Below are 22,222 nucleotides of genomic sequence, written 5' to 3'. Positions count from 1 at the left end.
CTCCTCTGGACCATTTATAATGTAATGACGGGAATTTTGGGAATGTCACAACAGGGGGAAAAGGAGAATTTAGTAGTTAATCTTTCTGATACAAGTCTAACTAGAGAGGAATTAGAAGTGTTACAATATGGTATTAATTTTGTTCCTACACCTAAATATCATGCTTTCAATACTCAAGTTGATTTATATAAATTGATTAGACAACTCAAGCTCAGAGTACATTTTGGATGAAGTGGAACAATCTCCATTTAGACCTTATACCACCTGTTGACTTACCAGCTATAAATAATTTCTGTCGATGCTTTCAAAATGAAATGAAGACCATTTAACAAGAACAACCTTTGCCCGTTTTGAACAATGTATCCCAAGAACGCAGGGAAATTATTTCAGAGTTATCCAAAAGAGAGGACATCGTTTTTAAACAGGCAGATAAAGGGGGCACACTAGTAGTTATAAATATGGAAGATTACATAAAGATGGTGGATGAACTTTTAAGTGATTCCACTGCATATACTCCCTTGGATAAGGATCCAACCCCTGAGGTATCACATCTTATTAGAATAGTTATTGATGGAGCAGTGGGGTCTGGAAAAATAGACAGACAGCACTGTTCCTTATTTGCAGATGCCATGGGGTACCATTATTCTATGCCCTCCATAAGATCCACAAGGAAGGGTTCCCTCCTCCCGACCTCCTGCAGGGTGACTTTTGAAGCCACTAGTGCAATTTTTGGACTCTTTTTTGTTGCCCTTTACTGCTGGAATTCCATCATGAATTAGGGATTCTTCGTATCTTATAAAGATACTTGAGGTGATGACAGTTTCTGTGGATAAGTATATCTGCCCAGCAGATATTCTGTCATTATATACTTCTATTCCATTAGAACAAGATAGCGTAGTGATTGAAGACACTTTGAATTCTAGACAGGTGATTGATCCCCTACAGATTTTTTGATGGATTTGACTGATATTATTTTGGAGCATAAGTTTTTTCCATTTTCAAGACCGTTCTTTTCTCCAGAAAAAAAGGTGTTAGGATGGGATGTTCAACAGCTCCACCCATTGCAATTCTCTTTATGGCTAATATAGAAAGGGAGTTCATCTTTAATCCTGAAAAAAATATTTATAAATGAAATGATTTACTTTGGGAAATTTATTGATGATCTGTTTAGTTTGGTTCATAATCGGGATCAGATTCCTTTGATTCTTCAGTGGGTTAATTGTTTTCATCCCAATATTCGATTTACTGGATATTTTGGTAAACAAAACATGCCTTTTTTGGACCTGGCCTTGATTGTTGTACCAAATGGAAATATTGTTTTGAACTGTATAGAAAATCTACATATAGGAATTCTTTATTGCATTATAGCTCTTTTCACCCCAGGCATTTGAAACAGAATTTACCCTTCAGCCCATTTCTGAGAACAAAATGATTCATCAGCTAATACGTATGAAGTTCAGGCTAATGATCTTTGCGGGAGATTTAAGGACATATAGAGTCATCTTATCTTCTAAGTAACGAGGTGGTGATAATGCCATTTATAATTTTTGGAGATTGGTTGAAGACCTTTTTGTGTGTTCTGAACCACCCCTAATAGCCTTAAAGAGACCTAAAATATTACAGATATTTTAATCCATATTGATTTAAGAAACATACAAAGTGATTCTGAGAGTTCTCTCAGAGTCACAGAGTTCTCTCAGCTCCACCTTGCTCACAAGTATCTGTTAAGCTTCTGCTGAGAGAAGTTAGGGCTTCTCCTTTAAGGGAAGCTTTGCAACATGGGAACCAGGAACGGATGCCCTGGTCAGTCAGGGCTTTTCTACATCATTGGAGGCTCGGCAGCAAGTTATTTCAGGGAAAGCAGAGACAGCTGCATGCTTACTCATGCTGGTCTTTCAAATATCGAGGGTGATATCCACTCCAGAATATCGCATGTTGAAGATGAAAAATTTAAATTGCCCAAAATAAAAATGGAAATCACATTCTGTGTAGACAGCACATACTGAATCAACCTGGGATTAGAATAAATCTCTGTGCAGATTCAACCCTAGTCAGCCTTGTGTCACAAACAATGGCATTGACGCATTTGCAATACTTCATCAGGAGCCACTAAGCAAGAGTTTAGTGTTACTCCACCCTGATGGGTACATATCCGTCAATAGAAAAACACAGAATGCAAGGTGTTACTGATACAAATCAAAAGATTTATTGGAAAGCAGTGTGGTACAATATACTGCACAAGCAATCTCACACTCTACAAAGAAATGGTCTAAGGCACAGAGAAAACCAAGAAAGATGCAGATATGGGACACATGTACACCAGTCACCATCTGGAAATGAAGATTAAATGAAGAAGAAGAATAGTTGGTTCTTATATGCCGCTTTTCCCTACCCAAGGGAGGTTCAAAACGATTTTTCAGTGGGATTTTGATTCAGCAAATTTTTGCCAGAACCCCCCCCCCCACATGGCTTTAAACAACTTGTTAAAAGGCTTGATATCAGGAAAGAAATGTTCACAGTCAGAGTCCAGCAGTGGAATCGGCTGCCCAAGGAGGTATTGAGCTCCCCCTCAGAGGCAGTCTTCAATTGGTGGCTGGACAGATACATTTAATGGATGCTTTAGGCTGTTCCTACATTGAACAGGGGAATGGACTAGATGGACTTTTTGGGAACAGATTTCCCAGCCCACTTAGCAAGATTACTGAGGGATTCTTCATCTAAGCCAAAGGCCTTGCAGAACTTTTTCATCATGTCCACCAAGAGGCCAATGACAAAAATAAGAGGGACCTGAGATTGGAAGCACCTCTAAGAAGCAGAACTTTTCCTTGCTGGCCACAGGGAAATGAAGGTTAATGGCAGAATCTTTTCAAGAGGAACTTTACTCAGCCAATTTTGCCAGAAGACTCTCAGCATCTTCCACTGCATCTTCCAGGAAGCGCTTCAGCATGTAGAATGTGGTGGCAAAAGAATTAGCTGCACCAACTACAGAGCCAATGACAGGTATGAAATCTGAAAGCTCTTCCAGCACCATTGCAGAGGAAACCAACAGTGACTTGGACGACAGAGACTGCACTAATTCTGGGTTGATCTGGTTGGCCAGAGGAGTCTTCTTGACAGCAGATTTCAGAACGTCGACAGGTTTGCCAACCCGTTGGGCAAGGTTACGGAGGGAATCTTCATCCAAGCCAAAGGCCTTGCAGAAATCCTTCAATGTTGACACCAGGAGAGCGATATCAAAAAGAAGAGAGAGACCTGGGACAGAAATGCCCCCAATGCCACAAGACAAAAGGGCTTTTTTCCAGATAAGGGACTCCATAGCAGCCTTTTTCTCTTGCAGGTGTTCTCTGGAGAAAGCAGGCATTGCCATAATTAGAAGAGGTCTCTTGAGATCATTCAGTTCATCTGCTAGGGTCTTCTGCAGGAGAGGGAAATCGTACATATTCAAATGCCAGCTGGATACGAGAAAAACCCTTGGATTGACTGCCCCTTCTTCTTTCAAATTGGCAAGGCAGTATTTACGTATCACTTCCAGCGTCTGCTTCTCACAGAAGTTTGGCTTCCTTCTTTCAGACTCTATAGCCTGATCCACTTTGGTGCGAACAAAGTAAAATCTCTTATTCGTCTTCTGAATTTCTGAGGCCAGCATTGAGTCATTTATGGTGAAGCGTTCTGAGGCAACAATGATGAAGAAGTCATACCTGTTAAAATTTACCTTTTCTAGGTATTCTTTTGGTTTAAATTCACGGGTCCCTATTCCTGGTAGATCCCATAATGTTAGTTCTGGGAACTGAGGATGGGGATATCCTTCTGGATCCATAGTAGTCTGGTTCACCCCAGTTTTAGCTGCACCTTCTTCATAATCTGAGATATTCCGAAATGCGTTCACAAGGGAAGATTTACCGGCCCCTGAAACCCCTGTGAAAGCAATATCAAGTCTTGTGTCCTTCAATAATCTTAACTCTTTCTCAACACTTGCTAATGCACTTTGGAGATCTCTTTGTCCCAAAAAGGCCTTCATCTCAGCAAGATCCTTTGTTATGAATTCTTTAGAGTTGCTCCCAGCCATAGCTGCTCTTCAGGACGGTTCAGTTGACCTGAATAAGATCAGAAGGATAATGTTTGTTACCTCATGAAGGATAAAGATGAAAGGACATTTCCCCCCCCCCCTGAAATTCTAGATTTCATTGTGTGGGGAATTGTCTTTTCTTACATTAAAAAAAGCATTCCTCCACTGGTGAAAATTTAGATCTGTACTTGATGCATTTGATTTTCATGCCGGAAGAAGGGCAGCATATAAATACAGAAAAGTAAGAAATAGAGGGGATATAGTGTTGTCGTTTTTAAAGCACACTGCAAGACTGGTATTTCCTTTGGCTTTTCCATCACTCATCCAAAAGTATTGAGTTACTTGGGGCAAAGCCCATTTTAGAAACTGGCTAGAAGCAGGGGGTAAAGGATACCTTAAAACTGGGTTAGAAGCAGGGATGGTCTCCCTGCAGCTGGAGCCGCATTTGTGAGGTCGGGGAGAGGGGGTCGGAGGTCAAATGTTGTAGCATGCCCCAAGGCAGCCTGTAAAGTGGCACTTAGAATTGCATCCCACACGGCGCTCCCCCCATGCTGGTCTTGGGAGCACGGGAGGAAGGGCGGAGGCCACTCCTAGTCTACATTTAAAGCAACCCTGGAGGTAGAAGGTGCCCTCCAGGCTGTGGGGGGGGGGGGGGGGGGCTGGAGGCCACACAGGTCCCATGCTGGGTGCCGGAAAAGCATGAGTTTCCACTGGCTCTAGCTGCCAGTTCTCCATGCAGGTGCAGCCCCCAGCATCCACCATCACCACAGGAGCAGGGGGACCCAGGCAGCTGCCCGACATGGAGGAAGCAGGTCAGTGTGGAAAGCACTATCTTGCGGTCTTGACTGGAGGGCAGGTGGCAGTAGGGGCGGAGGAGATGGGTGGGCTGTCTCTGCATGGGCAAGAGGAGTAAAGGGCATGGTCAGGAGGCAGGCAGCATCCACAGAGACATGTGTGTGGTGGCAATGGGCAGCCTCCCAGACCCCAGCAACAGCTAGAAGAAAGGGGTGGCCACACTGTGAGAAGTACCCTGCACATCTTTACACAGCCCGCAGCGCCACGGGCGCCGCGGACTGAATAAAGCTGTAAGGGCTTAGGGGGAGGAGTTAGGGCGGGCTCTGTCCAGGATGAGGAAGGGTGCCGATTGGCCCCTTCCTCCGGACAGACCATCGGCTGGGCCAATCGGCAAGCGCTTCGTGGCCGATTCCCGCCCTGCCGACAAGGGAGCAACTGCGAGCCGCAAGGAGCGCTGCTCGCAGTTGCTCCCTTGTCGGTGGCCTGACGTCAGGCCGCCAGCCAAGGGAGCCCCCGCCAGCTGCGCGGCGGGGGCTCCCTGCAGGGAAAGGTTAGCGCCCATTATATTTCTGCATACAATGGGCTTTGCCTCTAGTTTTATTATATTAGATACCATTATAGCCCTGGATTTTTTAAAAATTACATTCAGGACACTTTGGGAGGAAGAGGGCAAAGAGAGCAAGGGTACAGAATGGTTGGATTAAGGGATGCAATGAAAACAAAGGTGCACGCAGGCAACGTTTTGCAAAAACCAAGCATGATGGGAGGCTGCCTCCATCAGACTCAGTGCAAAAAGCATGTTGTGAATTTCAGCCTGGGAAAACCCTATTTCAGCCTGAGGAAAGCCCAAATGCAGCTATACTGAAGCCCAAGTGCAGTTTTCAAATGAAATCCAAAGGGAGGCTAAAAGAGGGGGTGTCTCCTAATGCAGAAATGGTCTGAGGAACAAGAGCTCAAGAGTAGATCTTTCTTTGACAGAGTTACTGCCCCGGAGGGAGGAATGCTTGGAGCTCTGTGGGTGGAGCTTGGGGAGGGTGGTGCCAGAACAGGCCCCAGCATCCTGAGAAAACTACAAAAGCCAGTTGATTCCAGCCGTGAAGACCTTCGACTGCAAAATAAACTGTGTCTTTTTCATCTATAGAGACAACCTTACTATAGTTATCACAAGGGAAAAACAAATGATGACAAACACTCTTCAAAGGCACCACCTCATTTGCCTTTTCACACGCCTCCCACACCTTCTAGCAATCTGGGCTCCTCCTGCCCCTGACTCAAATACAAAATGGTGGTTCTAATGAGGGCCCTTCCCTCCCACCTCAATTTCCACTTTCCTGAAAGGAGTTGCATGACCTTGTTTTTTTTGTGGAATTAATTATTTGGAATATCAGCACTGGAGATAGCGGGTTCCCTCCCAACCTACCGAAGCAGCTACAAGAATATTCTTTTATGCCACAGCTGCTGCAAGACTAATTGTTGCGACCAGATGGAGTCAACCATCCCTACCTGGACCGGAAGAATGGATAGACAATTTGAATACGTTCGTATCAACAGCGAAACCGATGAGCATTTTAAATGAAGTCATCAAAAGAGTTTCAGCAATGCTGGGAATGTCTACCTAAAGTGCTAAGATTCATAAAGAACACTGTGTTGTAACTTAAGGACGAGACTGTAAAGGGAAAAAATCGTGAACCTCCCCCTACCTTCCCCCTTCCATATCTGACATTCGATCCCTGCATCTTCTACCTTTTTCCGTATAAAAATAAAACAAATATTTAATTTAAAAAAAAACAACCACTGGATATTGCAGGTTCTGATAAACTGCATGGCCTGTGAAGAAGTTTGGTATCAAGAGAGACTGGCTTACTGGTTTTAGCTAAGGGATGTCTTCTTCTTCTTCTTCTTCTTCTTTAATTTTTTTTTCTTAAGAAACAGGAGAATCCGTGGCCGTTAGGTATTTGTCTGGGTGGACTTTCTGAGAAATGGTCTCCTGTCTCTTCTGTGTTACTTAATAAATAAGAGTCTGGCGTCTGGATGAAAAGGAAAAAGAAAATACATACGTTTACAACCCAAAGCCCTGTGTGGCCCAGCCAAGAACAGAGCGATGATTTCCTGGAAGTAGCTTAACTTTTTGTCAGCCGCTATATTTATCTTTTGGGAATGCAGGTTAGAAACGTTATTGACTTTCTGATCCCGAGCACAAATATTCATTACTAAAGATACGAATTTCAGATAGGAGTGCCAGCCTCCAGGTGGGAACTAGGGATTTCCCAAAATTACCCCTCATCTCCAGACTACAGAGCTTGGGTTCCCTGAAGAAAATTAATGCCTTGGAAGCTGGACTCCCACTGAAGTCCCTGTCCTCCCCTGGGTCTATTCCCAAATCTCCAAGAGTTTCCCCACCTGGAACTAGCAACTGCATCCCAGCCTGCCCAGCCCTGCTGCCAGCCAGGGGGGATTTTGCAACCATCATTTCAAGGATGAAAAACAGCCTTACAAGAAAAGCACCCAGAGTGGCCAAGCCTATTAATAAACAGAACTACAATCCTTCAGAAAGCTTTTAAACTCTTAGTAAGATTGCCGTGCTAACTCTTCATACTAGGCCTGTCAGTCTGCCCCACATATTTAAAAAGCCCAAATTGTGCGGAAGGAACAAACGGGCAGGATGGAGAACTGAGGAAGCAAAGAGATCGAAGGTGCTGCCAACATTCTGCGTGGCATTTTGAAACTGGGCTGCCATAGGTACCAAAAATGGTGTGGAGATGGCCCAAAAATCAGAGAGATACTCTTGGCTTGAGGATGGAGGCCATGAAGAGAAAGGATATGCAGAGACACATGTCATGAAGGGAACATGCACTGTCAGGTGGGAGGGAGATCAGCAATGAAGTTGCACCCCTGGGACCTCCTCTCTAATTAGCAATTTGGGCGGGGGGGAACTACTCTGGCTTGCAACATTCCTAAGGTTTTTGGGCATGGATCCTGAGAAGGGGCCTCAGCAAGACATAATGCTTCAGCAACCATCCTCCAAAGGGTGCCTTTACTCCAGAGGAGCTGACAAATGTCATCAGGAATTCCCTTGTAGAAGAAGAAGAAGAAGAAGAAGAAGAAGAAGAAGAAGAAGAAGAAGAAGAAGAAGAAGAAGAAGAGTTTGTTCTTATATCCCGCTTTTTTCTACCAGAAAGAGTCTCAAAGCAGCTTACATTCGCCTTTCCTTTCCTCTCCCCACAACAGACACCCTGTGAGGGAGGTGAGGCTGAGAGAGGCCTGATATCACTGCTCAGTCAGAACAGCTTTATCAGCGCCGTGGGGAGCCCAAGGTCACCCAGCTGGCTGCATGTGGGGGAGCACAGAATCGAACCCAGCTCACCAGATTAGAAGTCCACACTCCTAACTACTACACCAAACTGTAATTCTGGGAGATTTCCAGATCCCTTCTGGAGGTTGGCACCCTTAGCTGTGCTTAAATGGAGCAGTAGGGATCCCTGCCAAAGGGATAAGTAGCCCCCTTTAATTGTCTGAGGAAGTGTGCATGCACACGAAAGCTTGCACCAAGAATATAATTTAGTGGTCTTAAGGGTGCCCTTGGACTCATACTGTGTTCAGTAAATCCCTTTGTCTGTTTCCTTTTGAGCAAAACCAGAAGCTTCCTGTTTTGAAGACCTATTATTATTATTATTATTATTATTATTATTATTATTATTATTATTATTATTGTTGTTGTTGTTGTTGTTGTTGTTGTTGTTGTTGTTGTTGTTGTTGTTGTTGTTGTTGTATTTATACCCCGCCTTCCCCCCCCCGAAGGCTCAAGGTGGCTTACATAACCCCATCCCCTAAAAACCATAAAATAACAATAAGTTCCAGTAAATTTACAATAGTTGGTAACCAATTGGTCACAGTGGCAACAATGATGGCTTAATCTTACTCATTTAGTCTCCGCATCCTCAACTATGGGAGGGGGGGGTGACACTCTCTACTGCCAGTTTGTTGGGGGGGGGCCTGATCTTCTTACTTAACTATAAGCCTGGCGGAAGAGCTCAGTCTTACAGGCCCTGCGTAAGTGTGGAAGTTCACTGCCTTTACAATTGAGCTTGCCATTTGCCCTCCCTGTGAGTCTTCCTTCTGCCCTCCCCCCCACCCCCAATATAAAATGTTGCCTGGGTTTAAGTACTGCACTGTTTTTTTTTAACCAGCAAACCTTCCAAGCATGTGAAAGGGGCATGGCGTGCCTTTGTTGAAAGAGTTCTTAAAATACGTTCACAGAGATTTTGAATCCCAGAACAGAGAGGCTTGTGAAGGACCCCCCTCCCCTGAGCCTACCAAGAAATTGGATAGCAGGAGAAATCTACTTACCCTTACAGCCCAGAGCTGATTTGGATGCTGGGGATGAGGGTTCCTGCCTTCACTGCTCCTTGCAACTCTCACCGAAAAAGAAAGCAAGCTCTTTATATAGCACCAGAAGCCTTCTGTGGTGTCAGGCAACTTAGAGAAAATAAATCACATGGTTTCTTGAATGTAAACTGGCTGGATAGTTTCAACAAAAACACATCATAAACTTGATTGGACATCCTAGGGATGCCAGCCTCCACATGGGGTCAGGGGATTCAGCCAGAATTTCAGCTCATCTCCAAATGAGTGAGAAGTTCCCCTGCAGAAAGTGGATACTTTGGAATATGAATTCAGTGGCATTGTCCCCCACTGAGGCCCCCGTCCTCCCCAGATCTCCAGGAGCAGCCCTATTCTACCCCCCCCCCCACTGGTGGCCAAAGGAGGGCACCTGGCAATCCTAACACACATGTGTCTGCTAAAAAGAATACTGCCCTTTCCCTGCTCCCTGCTGGGACAGTTTTGCTCCCCCTGAGCACCAGTGAGAAGCAGGAAGCCGGGTGTAAATGGCTCGAGACATTTCAAGGCTGCAATCCGCAGAAGAGGAAGAGTTGGTTCTTACATGCCGCTTTTCTGTACCTGAAGGGGTCTCAAAGCAGCTTACAGTCGCCTTCCCTTCCCTCTCCCCACAACAGACCCCCTGTGAGGTGGGTGATACTGAGAGAGCTCTGAAATCACTGCTCAGTCAGAACAGTTTTATCAGTGCGGTGGTGAGCCGAAGGTCACCCAGCGGGCTGCATGTGGGGGAGTGCAGAATCGAACCTGGCATGCCAGATGAGAAATCTGCAGTCCTAACCACTACACTAGACTGGGCTGAGTGTTTGCCTGTGGGGATGACCCTTTTCCCGGCAAGTAGAGGCGGGGATCAGAAAGCAAATAGTAAATGGCTCCAGCCATTGGAATCCTGCAGCCTGGGCCAAATCACTGATTGCAGAGACCGTTTACGCACAGGGGACTTCACTGCCCCAGCTCCCATGCAGGAGCACAAATTGGGGGGCGGATGAGGTGCACCAGGCCAAATGCTCCTTCATGTCGGTGCAGGAAGAGGTGGGGCAACCTTCCACAACTAAAACTCCAGGCTGGAGCCCGGCATGAAACCTCCAGTGTGTAAAGAGTCAGAGAGCAGATTCTTCTGCTGCAAAAGAGCTCAGAGAGATTTAAACCATCAGGTGGATCAATTTGCAAACCACCCTACTGGTTCATGGTTTGGCCATAAGCCACGGAAATATGGTTTGTGTGCATCCCTTGTTGACACTGCAGGTAAAGTAGTAAAGCGGGATTTTTTTGATCCAGAAATTGTGTCCGCTAGCTCTCACCAGGCTCAATGGTTTAGTGCAGCTGTCCCTAGCCCGGGGACCGGTACTGGTCCGTAGAACAGTTGGTACCGAGCCGCAGCTCCTCCTCGCCTCCTCAGGGGCTGCCCTGCCACTCTGCCGCTGGCTCACCTTTGGTGCTCTCCGGCGGCCACCATGGTTGGGACTCCCCCTCAGCGTGGCACTGCACAGCTGCTGCTGGCAGCACCCCCCAGTGGGTGGCGGAAAGTCAGGGGGGCTGGCGGGAAAGCCAGCAGAGCAGGGACTCAGGCAGCGGCAATGTCCCTTGGCAAAAGACTACCCCTCCCCAGGCCTTAGTAACATTGCCAAGCGTTGACCGGTCCCCAGTGATAAAAAGGTTGGGGACCACTGGTTTAGGGTATTCGGTCTCTTGTCACTTGGCTGGGATCTTCCGACTATGGTTGATACAATAAATGAATTGGAGGCCTGTGTGCTGCCTTTGGAGGTGACGTTTGATGGCTTCAAATGGCTCTCTTTACCCGAAGTGGACATGTTTCTGGGGTCAGTCAAGGCTTCCACTTGTCCCCTTGATCAGTGCCCATCTTGGCTACTCAAAAGCGTGTGGCCAGTGGATAGGAAGTCAGCTCAGGGATATTATAATCTCTCCCTGGTTACTGGGGAGTTCCCTGAGCTGTTAAAGTGGGCAGTGGTGCGCCCTCTCCTGAAGAAGCCATCACAGGACTGGCAAAATCCGGCCAGCTACAACCTGGTTTTGCATCTGGTGTTCCTGGGCAAGGTAGTTGAAAGGGCTGTGGTGGACCAGCTTCTGGCATTCTTGGAGGAAATTTCAGCTCTTAATCCATATCAGTCTGGCTTCCATCCTGGCCATGGGGTGGAGATGGTACTGGTCGCCCTGATGGATGACCTATGTTGCAAGCTGGATCAGGGTGAGTCACCCATGCTCATTTTGTTAGATCTGTCAGCCCCCTTTGATGTGGTTGATCATGAGTTACTGGCCCACCAACTCTCTGGGACGGGGATACGGGGCACAGCTCTCTGCTGGTTATGCTCCTTTCTCCATAACTGGACCCATAGGGTGGCTGTGTCACATTCATATCTACTCGCTTGTGGAATTCCCCAGGATGCAGTGCTCTCCCCCATGCTCTTTAACATCTTCATGCATCTTCAGCTGGTACAGAGTTTTGGGCTGGGCTGTCATCAATATGCTGATGACACCCTGCTACATCTCCTCAAGGATGGCCACCCGGAATCCCCCCTGGAACCAATTGCTAGATGTTGTCATGAACCCCGATTCATTCCATCTAGGTTTCGTTTCCAGCGCCCTCTCAGATCTCTCCGGCCGGTTCTGGCCAAGGCCATAAAGCAATAAACCTATCGCCGAGTTCTCAGCCTCCCTTCCTTTCCCAGCAGGAGATGCTCCATGCGAATGTATCAATCTTACTGTAAGTGTCCTTGTGGAGACAACTCTAAGTCTGCTTGATAAGATTCCGGGCCATCTGGTCGCTTGGGAATCTACCTACCTCTGCTGTTCCCTCGCTCTCCCGCCGAAATGCTTCCGTGCCCCCTCCCTTATTAGGTGGGCACTATAACTGCTTTGCTCATTTGTACTTTGTTATTATCAAGATCTTTGCTTAGGAAGATCTTGGCTTGCTTTAGCGTTCTGTGGACTCTGTCAAATAAAGCTCATCTTGGATTTGCAACTACCCGTTGGGTCTTGGATGTGTCTCTATCACGGACTCAGTGGGCAGGGCTCAGCCTGATTCCTGACAGATGTTTGGAAGCCATGGCTGAATGGCTAGAGAAGAGATGTCTGCAACTCAACCCCTCCAAGATGGAGATCCTATGGCTAGAGAACTGGAAGGTGTCATGAAACTCATAATTCCTGACCCGCATCCTTTGTTTACCTTGTTCATTCATGCTCCCGGATCTCCCACTGGGTTGTGGCACCTCCTTGGGTCCTCTCCACAGTGCCCCTCCCAACCTTTCCCTGCATTTCAAAGGCTTATCTTGCTGTACTTTCTTATCACTCAACTTCAAAGCTGCCTTCTCCTTCTAAATAGATGACCAACTGAGTGGACTTTTGCACCTCTGAAATCAGAGAACACTATTGCTCTTTTCCTGTGTGAACCCAGGTTCCCAGCAAAAGCCAATTCCCTGCTCCCCTCTCCATGCCCAGGTATATATTCTATGTGAACCCCATCCTGGTGTCTCTGCCAAGATTCCTGTCTGCGAGTACAGATGATGTGTAGAGCCTGAATTCTTCCAAATAAAGACTTTTACTTAAAGCTTCAACCCAGTGGCCAAGAGTGGTGTCTGGGGAATAATTCTGTGAGGCGTCAACCGCTTGGTTCCTGACAGAGGACAGGAAAGGAAGCAGGTTTACCCGCCCTGTCCAGGATGTAACTTACTACCGCATTCCAGGCCAGGAACTTGGGAGTGACCTTAGATGCTTCCCTGACTTTGGAGGCACAGGTCAAGAGTGTAGCCCGCCAGGCATTTTCCCACTTTTACCAGTGCCCTACTACTAGCACCCTACTGGTCTTCTGATCACCTGGCCATGGTGATCCATGCAACAGTCACCTCCAGACTAGATTTCTGTAACTGGCTCGACACAGGCCTGCCCTTGCCCTTGATCCAGAAATGGCAGCTGGTGTAAAATGTAGCTGCTAGGGTCCTCACACCTTGGAGGGCTCATATCCAGCTTGTGCTGAGGCAGCTGCACTGGTTGCCAGTTGTGATTTTATGTCCTTGCTTTGATTTTATTTTAATGGGATTTTATTGGGGATTTCAGTTATGAACTAGGTTGTAACCCACTACGAGCCGGTTCCGGGTGTGGCCGGAAATAAAAATCTGAGTAAATTGTGGTGCAGGCCTAGTGAAGCTTCAGAAGCCCTAACTTCTCTTGGCGGGGATTTGCCTCTTGGATTTATTTCCCCTCTTCTGCTGACTCCAATCCTCTCCTGCCCCCGCTTCAAGAAAAGAAAGAAAGAGACTCCTGCTGAGCTTGGCTCCCCCCTTCTGAGCTTCCCTAATCATGTGCAGAACACTTTTCTGTTTCAATGGTGGGGGGGGGGGGATAGAGGAAGACCCAAGTTCAAATCAATCTGAATTCAGAAGGATCCACAATGGAATAAATAAAGTAAGTACAGAATCAGGCTTTCTGGAGACAGCATGGAGATTCGTTTCCTGTTTTCATGTAATGGGAAGGGTGGAAGAGCTGTATCTACAATCAAGCCAAGCAAATACTGAAAGGGAGGTGAGCTAATCTTTTTCAAGATACAGTTTGCCGACCAGACCTTTTAACCAAGAGTAACAAACAAGATTTACTGCAGAACCCCTCCAGTATTTAGTGATTGCTTAGTTACTTCTGTATGGGCCTCTTGTGGTGCAGAGTGGTAAGGCAGCAGGTCCTAGTTTGACAGTCTAACCATGCTGGGAGTAAAGCGGTAACATCACCTTGCATGATCTGGGCACTATAGTTCTTTTAATACAGTCCAAAATCCCTTTTCACCACCGAGTCACACTGCTGACTCATGTTCACTGTATTGTCTACTAAAGACCCCCAGATCATAGAATCAAAGAATCATAGAGTTGGAAGGGGCCATACAGGCCATCTAGTCCAACCCCCTGCTCAACGCAGGATCAGCCCTAAGCATCCTAAAGCATCCAAGAAAAGTGTGTATCCAACCTTTGCTTGAAAACTGCCAGTGAGGGGGAGCTCACCACCTCCTTAGGCAGCATATTCCACTGCTGAACTACTCTGACTGTGAAAAACTTTTTCCTGATATCTGGCCTATATCGTTGTACTTGAAGTTTAAACCCATTACTGCGTGTCCTCTCCTCTGCAGCCAACAGAAACAGCATCCTGCCCTCCTCCAAGTGACAACCTTTCAAATACTTAAAGAGGGCTATCATGTCCCCTCTCAACCTCCTTTTCTCCAGGCTGAACATTCCCAAGTCCCTCAACCTATCTTCATAGGGCTTGGTCCCTTGGCCCCAGATCATCTTCGTCGCTCTCCTCTGTACCCTTGCAATTTTATCTACGTCCTTCTTGAAGTGAGGCCTCCAGAACTGCACACAGTACTCCAAGTGTGGTCTGACCACAGTACTCCAAGTGTGGTCTGATTCTTTGCACACGTACTACTGCAAAGACAAGTCTCTCCCATCCTATAGTGATGCATATGATTCTTCCTACCTAAATGGAGAACTTTACATTTATCATTATTAAAAATCATTTTTGCCCAGTTTTCTAGCCTGTCAAGATCATCTTGTATTCTGATTCTTCTGTCTTCTGGTGTGTTTGTTGCCTCTCCCAGTTTAGTGTTATCATAAAATGTTTTATAGACTTTATCTGACACCAAGGAAACTATAATTGATGTATAAGTCGATTTCTCTGATCTGCTGGAAATATAATTGTAAAAAAGGATCTTTATTCCATCTGTGAAGGCTATGCAAATCCACTAAAACAGTGGTCCCCAACCTTTTTATCACCAGGGACCGGTCAGTGCTTGACAATTTTACTGAAGCCCGGGGGGTGGGGAGTAGTCTTTTGCCACTGCCTGAGCCCCTGCTCCACTTGCTTTCCTGCCGGTGCCCCTGACTTCCCGCCGCCCACTGGGGGGCGCTGCCAGCAGCAACTGTACAGTGCCACACCAAGGGGGAGCCCCAGCCATGGTGGCCCCTGGAGAGCACCAAAGGTGAGCCGGCAGCAAAGTGTCAGGGCTGCCCCCGAGGCAGCAGCCGGGGAGGAGGACAAGGAGGAGCCGCGGCCCGGTACCGAATGATCCACGAGCCGGTACTGGTCCTTGAACCAGGGTTGGGGACCAATGGGCCAGAGCAGTGCCAACTGGATGTTTCTGTTTATTGTTACTTTAAGCAGAGAGGAGTCTGAGAAATGATATTGACCAAATAACATGAAACCTACCTGCAGGTAAAAGAGGGAACAATGTTCCACCAATGGTACAAGTGGCAAAAGGGTTTGGTACCAGTTCTGCAAGCTGGGCTTCAACCCAGTCCTATTCTCTTGATGATCAGTACGGAGACAATCCCACACTCTGGCTAAAAATGGTGACTCAATGACATTTTATTAGTATATACGTATAACTGTGCCTGTTCTAACACACTTTCATGGGCCACTTTGCTGTACAGCTAAAGAACTGACTAATAGCACAAGCCTCTGTAGGTTTACTCAGCTGAAAGTCTCACGCATCCCACATGGTTTACTCCCAAATAAGCCTACACCAAATTGCAATGACCAACGTATGATGTAGCACAGTGGTCCCCAACCTTTCTGAGGCTGGGGACCGGCAGGGCAACTGCCCCGCCCGTGCATCGTGCATGCACGGGCTGTGCCTGTGCATAGCGCATGCGCGGCCAAAATCGTGCATGCGTGGCACTTTCGCGCATGTGCAAAAGAGCAGCGCATGCGCAATTTCGGCAGCGCATGGCGCATTCGTGCATGCACGGCCCGGCCGCACATGCGCGATGGGCGGCGCGACCCTGATTCCCTCTCCCCGCCCTCCCGCAGTAAGAAGCTTCCCGGGTCGCAAGCTTGTGGCCTGGGAAGTATTTTACTGAAGGGGGGCAGGGAGAGGGAGCCGCGGCCCGGCGCCATGGCCTTCGCGGCCCGGCACCGGCCTGCGGCCCGCAGGTTGGGGACCACTGCACTAAAACATTTTAGCAAACGATACACACTAAGACCCTTTATGCATGGTGGCAGCTTCCCTGTGCTGGTGCCGTGCTGTTGCGGCGGGGCATGATACCCCCTGTTTCCCATGTACACACGGGAGTGGGGCATGCTGGGTTGCCCTGACGTAGCACGTGCACGCGCTTTACACCGGAGCCAGGAGGGTCGGATCGCTGCCGGACGAGATAAGTGAAGCAGCAGGGGTGTGGGAGGTGGGGAGGGGCCAGGCCCCCTCCACACACACTTGTGGGGCCAGGGGGCTGCCCCTGCCAGCTCCGTGGCTCCACGGAGCCCACAGGGGCATGCAGTGTCCCTTAAGGGACACCGTAGGGTCGGGCCTGGGCGGGCTGACAGGCCTGGTGCTGGTGATTATGCACAGTGCTGGCCTGCCACAGCCCCGGCTTACCCAGGAAGCTACGGAAGATCCCGTGTTTGCTTAATGCGGGCCTTCCGTAGCCCTGGGCACACTGGTGGCGGCGGCAAGCATTATTGGGGATTTTCCCCGAAGTGCTGCCACCGCCAATGCGGGCAGTACAGCCCGTGCATAATGGGCCTAAGATAGTTTCCATAACTAAAATAGAGATTCCTCTCACCCCAGAATTATTTGTATTGTACATGGTGAAAACAAATAACCAGATAAATTGATTCTGTTCATGATATCGGCTACTAGGTTACCTTTTGCGCAAAAATGGAAGGGAAAGGATATCCCTCCAATAGATCAGTGGTCCCCAACCCCCAGTCCGGAGACTGGTGCCGGTCCCTAGATCAGTCGGTACTGGGCCGCGGCTCTTCCTTGTCCTCCTTCCCAGCTGCTGCCTCGGGGGCTGCCCTGCCACTCTGCCGCCGGCTCACCTTTGGTGCTCTCCGGCGGCCACCATGGCTGGGGCTCCCCCTCAGCATAGCACTGCGTAGCTGCTGCTGGCAACGCCCCCCCCCAGAGGGTGGCGGGAAGTCAGGGGTGCCAGCGGGAAAGCAAGTGGAGCAGGGGCTCAGGCGACCGTGTTGTACCTCAGTCCTCAGTAAAATTGTCAAGGGTTGACCGGTCCCCGGTGATAAAAAAGTTGGGGACCACTTCAATAGATGATTGGCTCCTAAGAGCAATTTCAATGGCAGAGTTGGATAAGCTGTGAAATATCATGAAGGATCAAAATACAGACTCTTTTTTACAGACTTGGAACTCTTTTCTAAAGTTTATGGAACTAACCATGCCTGGAACAGTCTTGGCAGCTTTTAGATTCCAGGTTAAGAGATGGCAAAGATAGATTTGAAATAATATGTTATTTTTCTTCTTTTTTTTAAATTCTGCGTAGACACAAGAATCTGTTCTTCTTTCTTAGAGACTGAAGCACTCCCAATGCTTATTATAGATGATACTTTGAAGACTTAGTGGAGGGGGGAGGTCTTAACTAGGTTTTTGAAATTAGATACATTTCCTGTTTACTGTTCTGTATTCACATTTGTATATAACCACACTTTGCAATCGAAATTTATATCAGTTTGTTTCTTGATTGATTCAACATAACATGAAATATTTTGAAATAAAGGAAACTTGAAATTACATAACCTCCCCCAAAACAGTAAGACACATAACAGTAAGACTTCAGTTGCTTGGAAGGTTTGGTTGGTGGTAAAAATAGTGTGGTATTTAAACAGAGGCAGCATTTCCTGTTTGAGTTGAGGTCAGGCAGGAAACTCACCGAAAGCGTAAAAGGCAGTGTCTCTGTTTCACAGCAAGTTATCAAAACAACACAATACAACAAACTGTTTTTTTTTTAAAGCAAATGGGTTTGGCGTGGATCCCGTCGGCCCAGTCAGAATAATAGAATCATAGAGGTGGAAGGGACCTCCAGGGTCATCTAGGCCAACCCCCTTCAGAATACAGGAAACTACCTGCCTAACCACAGTGACACCAATTCCAAGCCCAGATGATCCCTCGCCTCCAATCAGAATCCTTGGCCAGTCTGGCCTGGAAGGAATTCACCTCCTGATTCCAAAGTGGTGATTGGCATTTCCCCGGGCATGCAAGGAAGGGCCACAAGAGCCAAGCACCATCCCTCCTGCCCATCCACTTACAATCTGCCTGTTGAAACGTAGAAGTTTGAGAAGTGTGAATCATTTTATGCACTTGTATTACACACTTTATTGCTCGATGTCTAGCCTCCAATTGTGCTATTGCTTTAGAAGTGGTCCCTGTGACATTATGCCCTTGTGAAGCATAATGTCACTTTATTGCTTTATTGTCAGCCTCCAGGGAGGGACCAGAGATCTCTTAGAATTACAACTCAGATCCAGACTACAGAGGTCTGTTCCCTCCAGAGAACACAATTGCTTTAGAGGGGGTCCCTGTGAGGTTATGTCCTTCTGAGGTCCCTCCCATCACCAAAATTGTTTTCTCCTACGCTCCAACCCCAGATCACCAGGAATTCCCCAACCCAGAGTTGGCAACGCTACCAGAGAAGGAAGTGCTCTTGGGAAATGTTCTTAGGGATGGGAAGAATCTCTGCAGGATATAATGCCACGAAAGACCATTTCTAAAGCAGATTCAAGTGGGTAGGCTTGTTGGTCTGAATTGGCACAGTAAAATCAGTCCAGGAGCATCTTTGAGACCAACAAAGATGTATTCAGGGTCTGAGGAAGAGTGCTTGCACTCGAAAGCTCACGCCTTGAATGAATCTTCATTGGTCTTAGAGGTGCTACTGGACTCTGATTTTATACTTCTTAAGCAGTTATTCAGAGGCACAACAGGCAGTTTCTACTGGCCTCCTCTCTGCAGGACAGCTCTTTCTTGTGCCTATTTCCAGAGAAGGAATTCATCATCAACAGTTGGCACCTTGCGTTCCAGCAGGGCTCCTGCTTCTGCCTTCATACAGTGTGGACCAGAGGAGAGTTATACTGTGCCCAGTCCACTGACCTCAATGATCTGAGAAGGGTCTAAGACAGCTTTTATCAACTTTTTTGCCATTGAGAAACCCTCATTCTTCAGGCTTCAAGATACCCCAGAAGTGGTGCAATTGTGCAGAATATGGTTGGGAAGCAGAGCTGTGGACACGCCCACCCGGGGCCCCTCCTATTCCCACCCCCTCTAGGTTCATCATTGGCCATGATGGGAGGTCTACATGGCCATAAATGGCTATAAACACCTGAATAACATTTAATAAATTTTAGAAATGTATATAAAAAAAATCAACTCCAACCCATTTGGGAAACCCTTTCAAAGCTATCAAAAAAATTATTATAGTTCCTAACACTGCCAAATTATATTATAGTGACAAATATATTTAAAAGCAAGCCAGGTTTCAGGCATTAGTCTCCCTGCTTTGAGGGATTATCCAAAAGTTTAACCACTTCTGCACGGAGGGCCAAATCACACTATATCTCCTATCCGCTATGGTGGGATAGTACATTGCACTATTTCTCCCCTCTACACTCTGCCGCCCATCTTGCCTTTTCACCTTCTCACTAGCAAGGAAAAAGGTTCAAGTGAGAGCAATGTGCTGTTGACTCACTGCTCATCAGCCTGTCCATCACTGGAGAGAACCAATCAGAAGTGTGTTTGTCTCCAAAGTTCCCCCAGCATGATCATTTAAAAATATATATATATGTATATTGACACCTAAGCGTGGCAATGTGTATGTGATGCAATGGATATACGTTGCCACAGAAAATACAGACAAAAAAATCCAAATGCATTAGCAGTGGCTTGGGTGGGCTGGCTGGCTCAGGAAATCATCCTGCCTGCTCCCAGTGAGAACAGGCATTCTCACTCCCTCCCCCCCCCCATGCCGGGATTTCCATGATCCTTCCTCCTCCCCTTGATGCCTCTGACCACCGCCTCCTTCACATTGCCAGAAGCCCAAGAGGAAGGAGGAGGAGGAAGCCCTCTCCTATCTGTGTTTACTCCAAAACCATGGGGGGGGGGAATCAAGCATTTCCCCCTCCATATAGTCTAATCCCTTCTTGCTAACTCCTTGCTCAGTGCTGGGACAGACAATAAAGGTCAAGGTAAAGGTATCCCCTGTGCAAGCACCGAGTCATGTCTGACCCTTGGGGTGACGCCCTCTAGCGTTTTCCTGGCAGACTCAATACGGGGTGGTTTGCCACTGCCTTCCCCAGTCATTACCGTTTACCCCCCAGCAAGCTGGGTACTCATTTTACCGACCTCGGAAGGATGGAAGGCTGAGTCAACCTTGAGCCGGCTGCTGGGATTGAACGCCAAGCCTCATGGGGAGAGCTTTCAGACTGCATGTCTGCTGCCTTAACACCCTGCGCCACAAGAGGCTCTGGGACACACAATAAAGGGTGGTAAATCCCCTTTCTTGGATTTACCGCATGGAGGTTTAAAAATGGCCAAATCGTGACATGCCCTCCAAATGTTGTTGACGTCATTTGGAGGGGCTCAATAAGTTGACAACATTAGGAGGCTGCGATGTGAGAAATTCCTTGTGCGGAAGTTGTCCTTGAGTCACAGGGACTCAGAAATCTCACCTCATTTTCTTGAGGGACTTTCGTCCAGAGAAATCTGATTTGCTTATATTATTAGAAAAATGAGTAGAAAAAAATATCAGTCTTATCTTTTTTTCCAATCTGTTCTACCATAATATTTTATTTATTTATATTTATATACAGCTGGTCTCAAATGTCTCGTGGCGGTTTACAAAAATCCATATATACAATAAAATCCCATTAAAACATAGTTAAAACACAATATCAAGATGGGGGATAATAAATATATAACCCACTCCCCTCCCCCTGTTCAGCAAGGCTCATCACTCTCTATCTGGGAGTGAGGTTGGTCTCAGCTAGAGACAATAGCTATTAGTAAAGCCTGTTGCATTCTGTAATACAATGGGCACTAGCTCATGGTTTGGTGTGGGTTTAGTGCCTGACTTGGAAGCTGGAAACCCTAAGAGGAGGCCTCTCTGTGCACAGCAGTCCTGACCCAAGACAGGTTCAATTCCACACCTAGGAAGTGTGGAATTCCAGAACATGAACCTACACCTATCTGGCAACCTTACCTCTTCTCTGCAATGCTTTCTTGACCAGCAAAGCATGGTCAAAGCACGCATTACCTTGTGGGGGGAGTGAGGGTTAATGATGAGAGCCCCTTCTCAGTTCAAGCAAAGAGTGTGATTGTTGTCTCTTCAATGTTACCTGGTAAAGAACTTGATTTCTTCAACTATGACTTCTTAGTGTCTGGGGGGGGGGGGGCTATCCTCAGAACAGCTATGCTCATGCCTACTTTCCTTGAATATGAGCCTCACCAGCCAAAAGTTACTGCTGAGACTGTGATGTATGTGGCAAACAGATCATCTACATTCAACCTTTGGAACAAAGGGTCTAGCCAAACATTATATGAGTCTGCCCAGGTCTTGCCAAATCAGCCAATTTTCAAAGCTAAATCTTGGGATTCCCTCTCCTGGCCTTCCTGGTCCTAGTATCACATCCCCAACTTGGAGCAGCTTCAGGGAGCTGCTGTCAGGATTCAAGCTGAGCCCTGCCAGTAAAGTCTGTGATAAAGACACATCCGAGATCGAACAGGTAGTTGAAAAGACAAGGGAGAACTTTATTGAACAGACGTGACAGAAATGCTAGACCTCCTAAGCAAGGGTCTTGGCAATAACGAAGAACAATGGACACTGCAGAGATATTATAGAATATTCTCGATAGGGGAGGGGGAACAGGCATTTTTGCGGGAGAGCAGAGGGCAGCAAAGGTGATGGAATTCAGAGGCGGCCAGATTGCCAGGATCTCATCTCTACAGCTATATTTCTGTTGAGTCTTTGCTGTCCATGCAAGGTCGCAGGAACAGCCCGATAAAGAAAAGGAAGGAGGACGCCCAACTGGGAAAGCAGGGAGAGTCTTGGATCCAAAGGACAGATTTACAGGTTTATGACAGCTGGCCTTGCCAGAGTCCAGGAAATGAAAAAGTCATGAATCGGGGCTCATGACAGCTGCTATTTGGCATATTAGGGAAATGTATGTACAGCCTGTCAGCCTACA

At 47.2% G+C, this 22,222-nt stretch overlaps 1 protein-coding gene across 3 annotated transcripts; it reads right to left on the bottom strand.

Moving 5' to 3' along the window:
• Positions 1 to 2,183: 2,183 nt before the first annotated feature.
• LOC143837226 (interferon-inducible GTPase 5-like) lies at positions 2,184 to 9,337 on the bottom strand. 3 transcript variants are annotated; one of them, XM_077336828.1, is made up of 3 exons: positions 9,209 to 9,337; positions 6,726 to 6,888; positions 2,184 to 4,094 (listed from the first exon to the last, which is right to left on the bottom strand). In XM_077336828.1, exon 3 carries the CDS (start codon positions 4,064 to 4,066, stop codon positions 2,879 to 2,881), a length of 1,188 nt encoding a protein of 395 aa, XP_077192943.1. In that variant the 5' UTR covers positions 4,067 to 4,094; positions 6,726 to 6,888; positions 9,209 to 9,337; the 3' UTR covers positions 2,184 to 2,878. The 3 variants fall into 3 exon arrangements, 2 of the variants coding, with proteins under 2 accessions (XP_077192943.1, XP_077192944.1); XR_013230937.1 differs by lacking the exon at positions 2,184 to 4,094 and adding an exon at positions 6,399 to 6,484; XM_077336829.1 differs by lacking the exon at positions 6,726 to 6,888 and having other exon boundaries at positions 9,209 to 9,272.
• Between the last annotated feature and the right edge of the window lie 12,885 nt (positions 9,338 to 22,222).

This window comes from Paroedura picta, chromosome 5 (genome assembly GCF_049243985.1).
Source record: "Paroedura picta isolate Pp20150507F chromosome 5, Ppicta_v3.0, whole genome shotgun sequence".
In the NCBI taxonomy this organism is placed as follows: domain Eukaryota; kingdom Metazoa; phylum Chordata; class Lepidosauria; order Squamata; family Gekkonidae; genus Paroedura; species Paroedura picta.
Note: the sequence above shows the minus strand (reverse complement) of the source record. Positions and strands in the feature narration are given on the sequence as shown.

What these genes read in the sequence shown, in the direction of transcription:
- LOC143837226 (XM_077336828.1), bottom strand. Translation starts at nt 4,066, where the DNA reads ATGGCTGGGAGCAACTCTAAAGAATTCATAACAAAGGATCTTGCTGAG.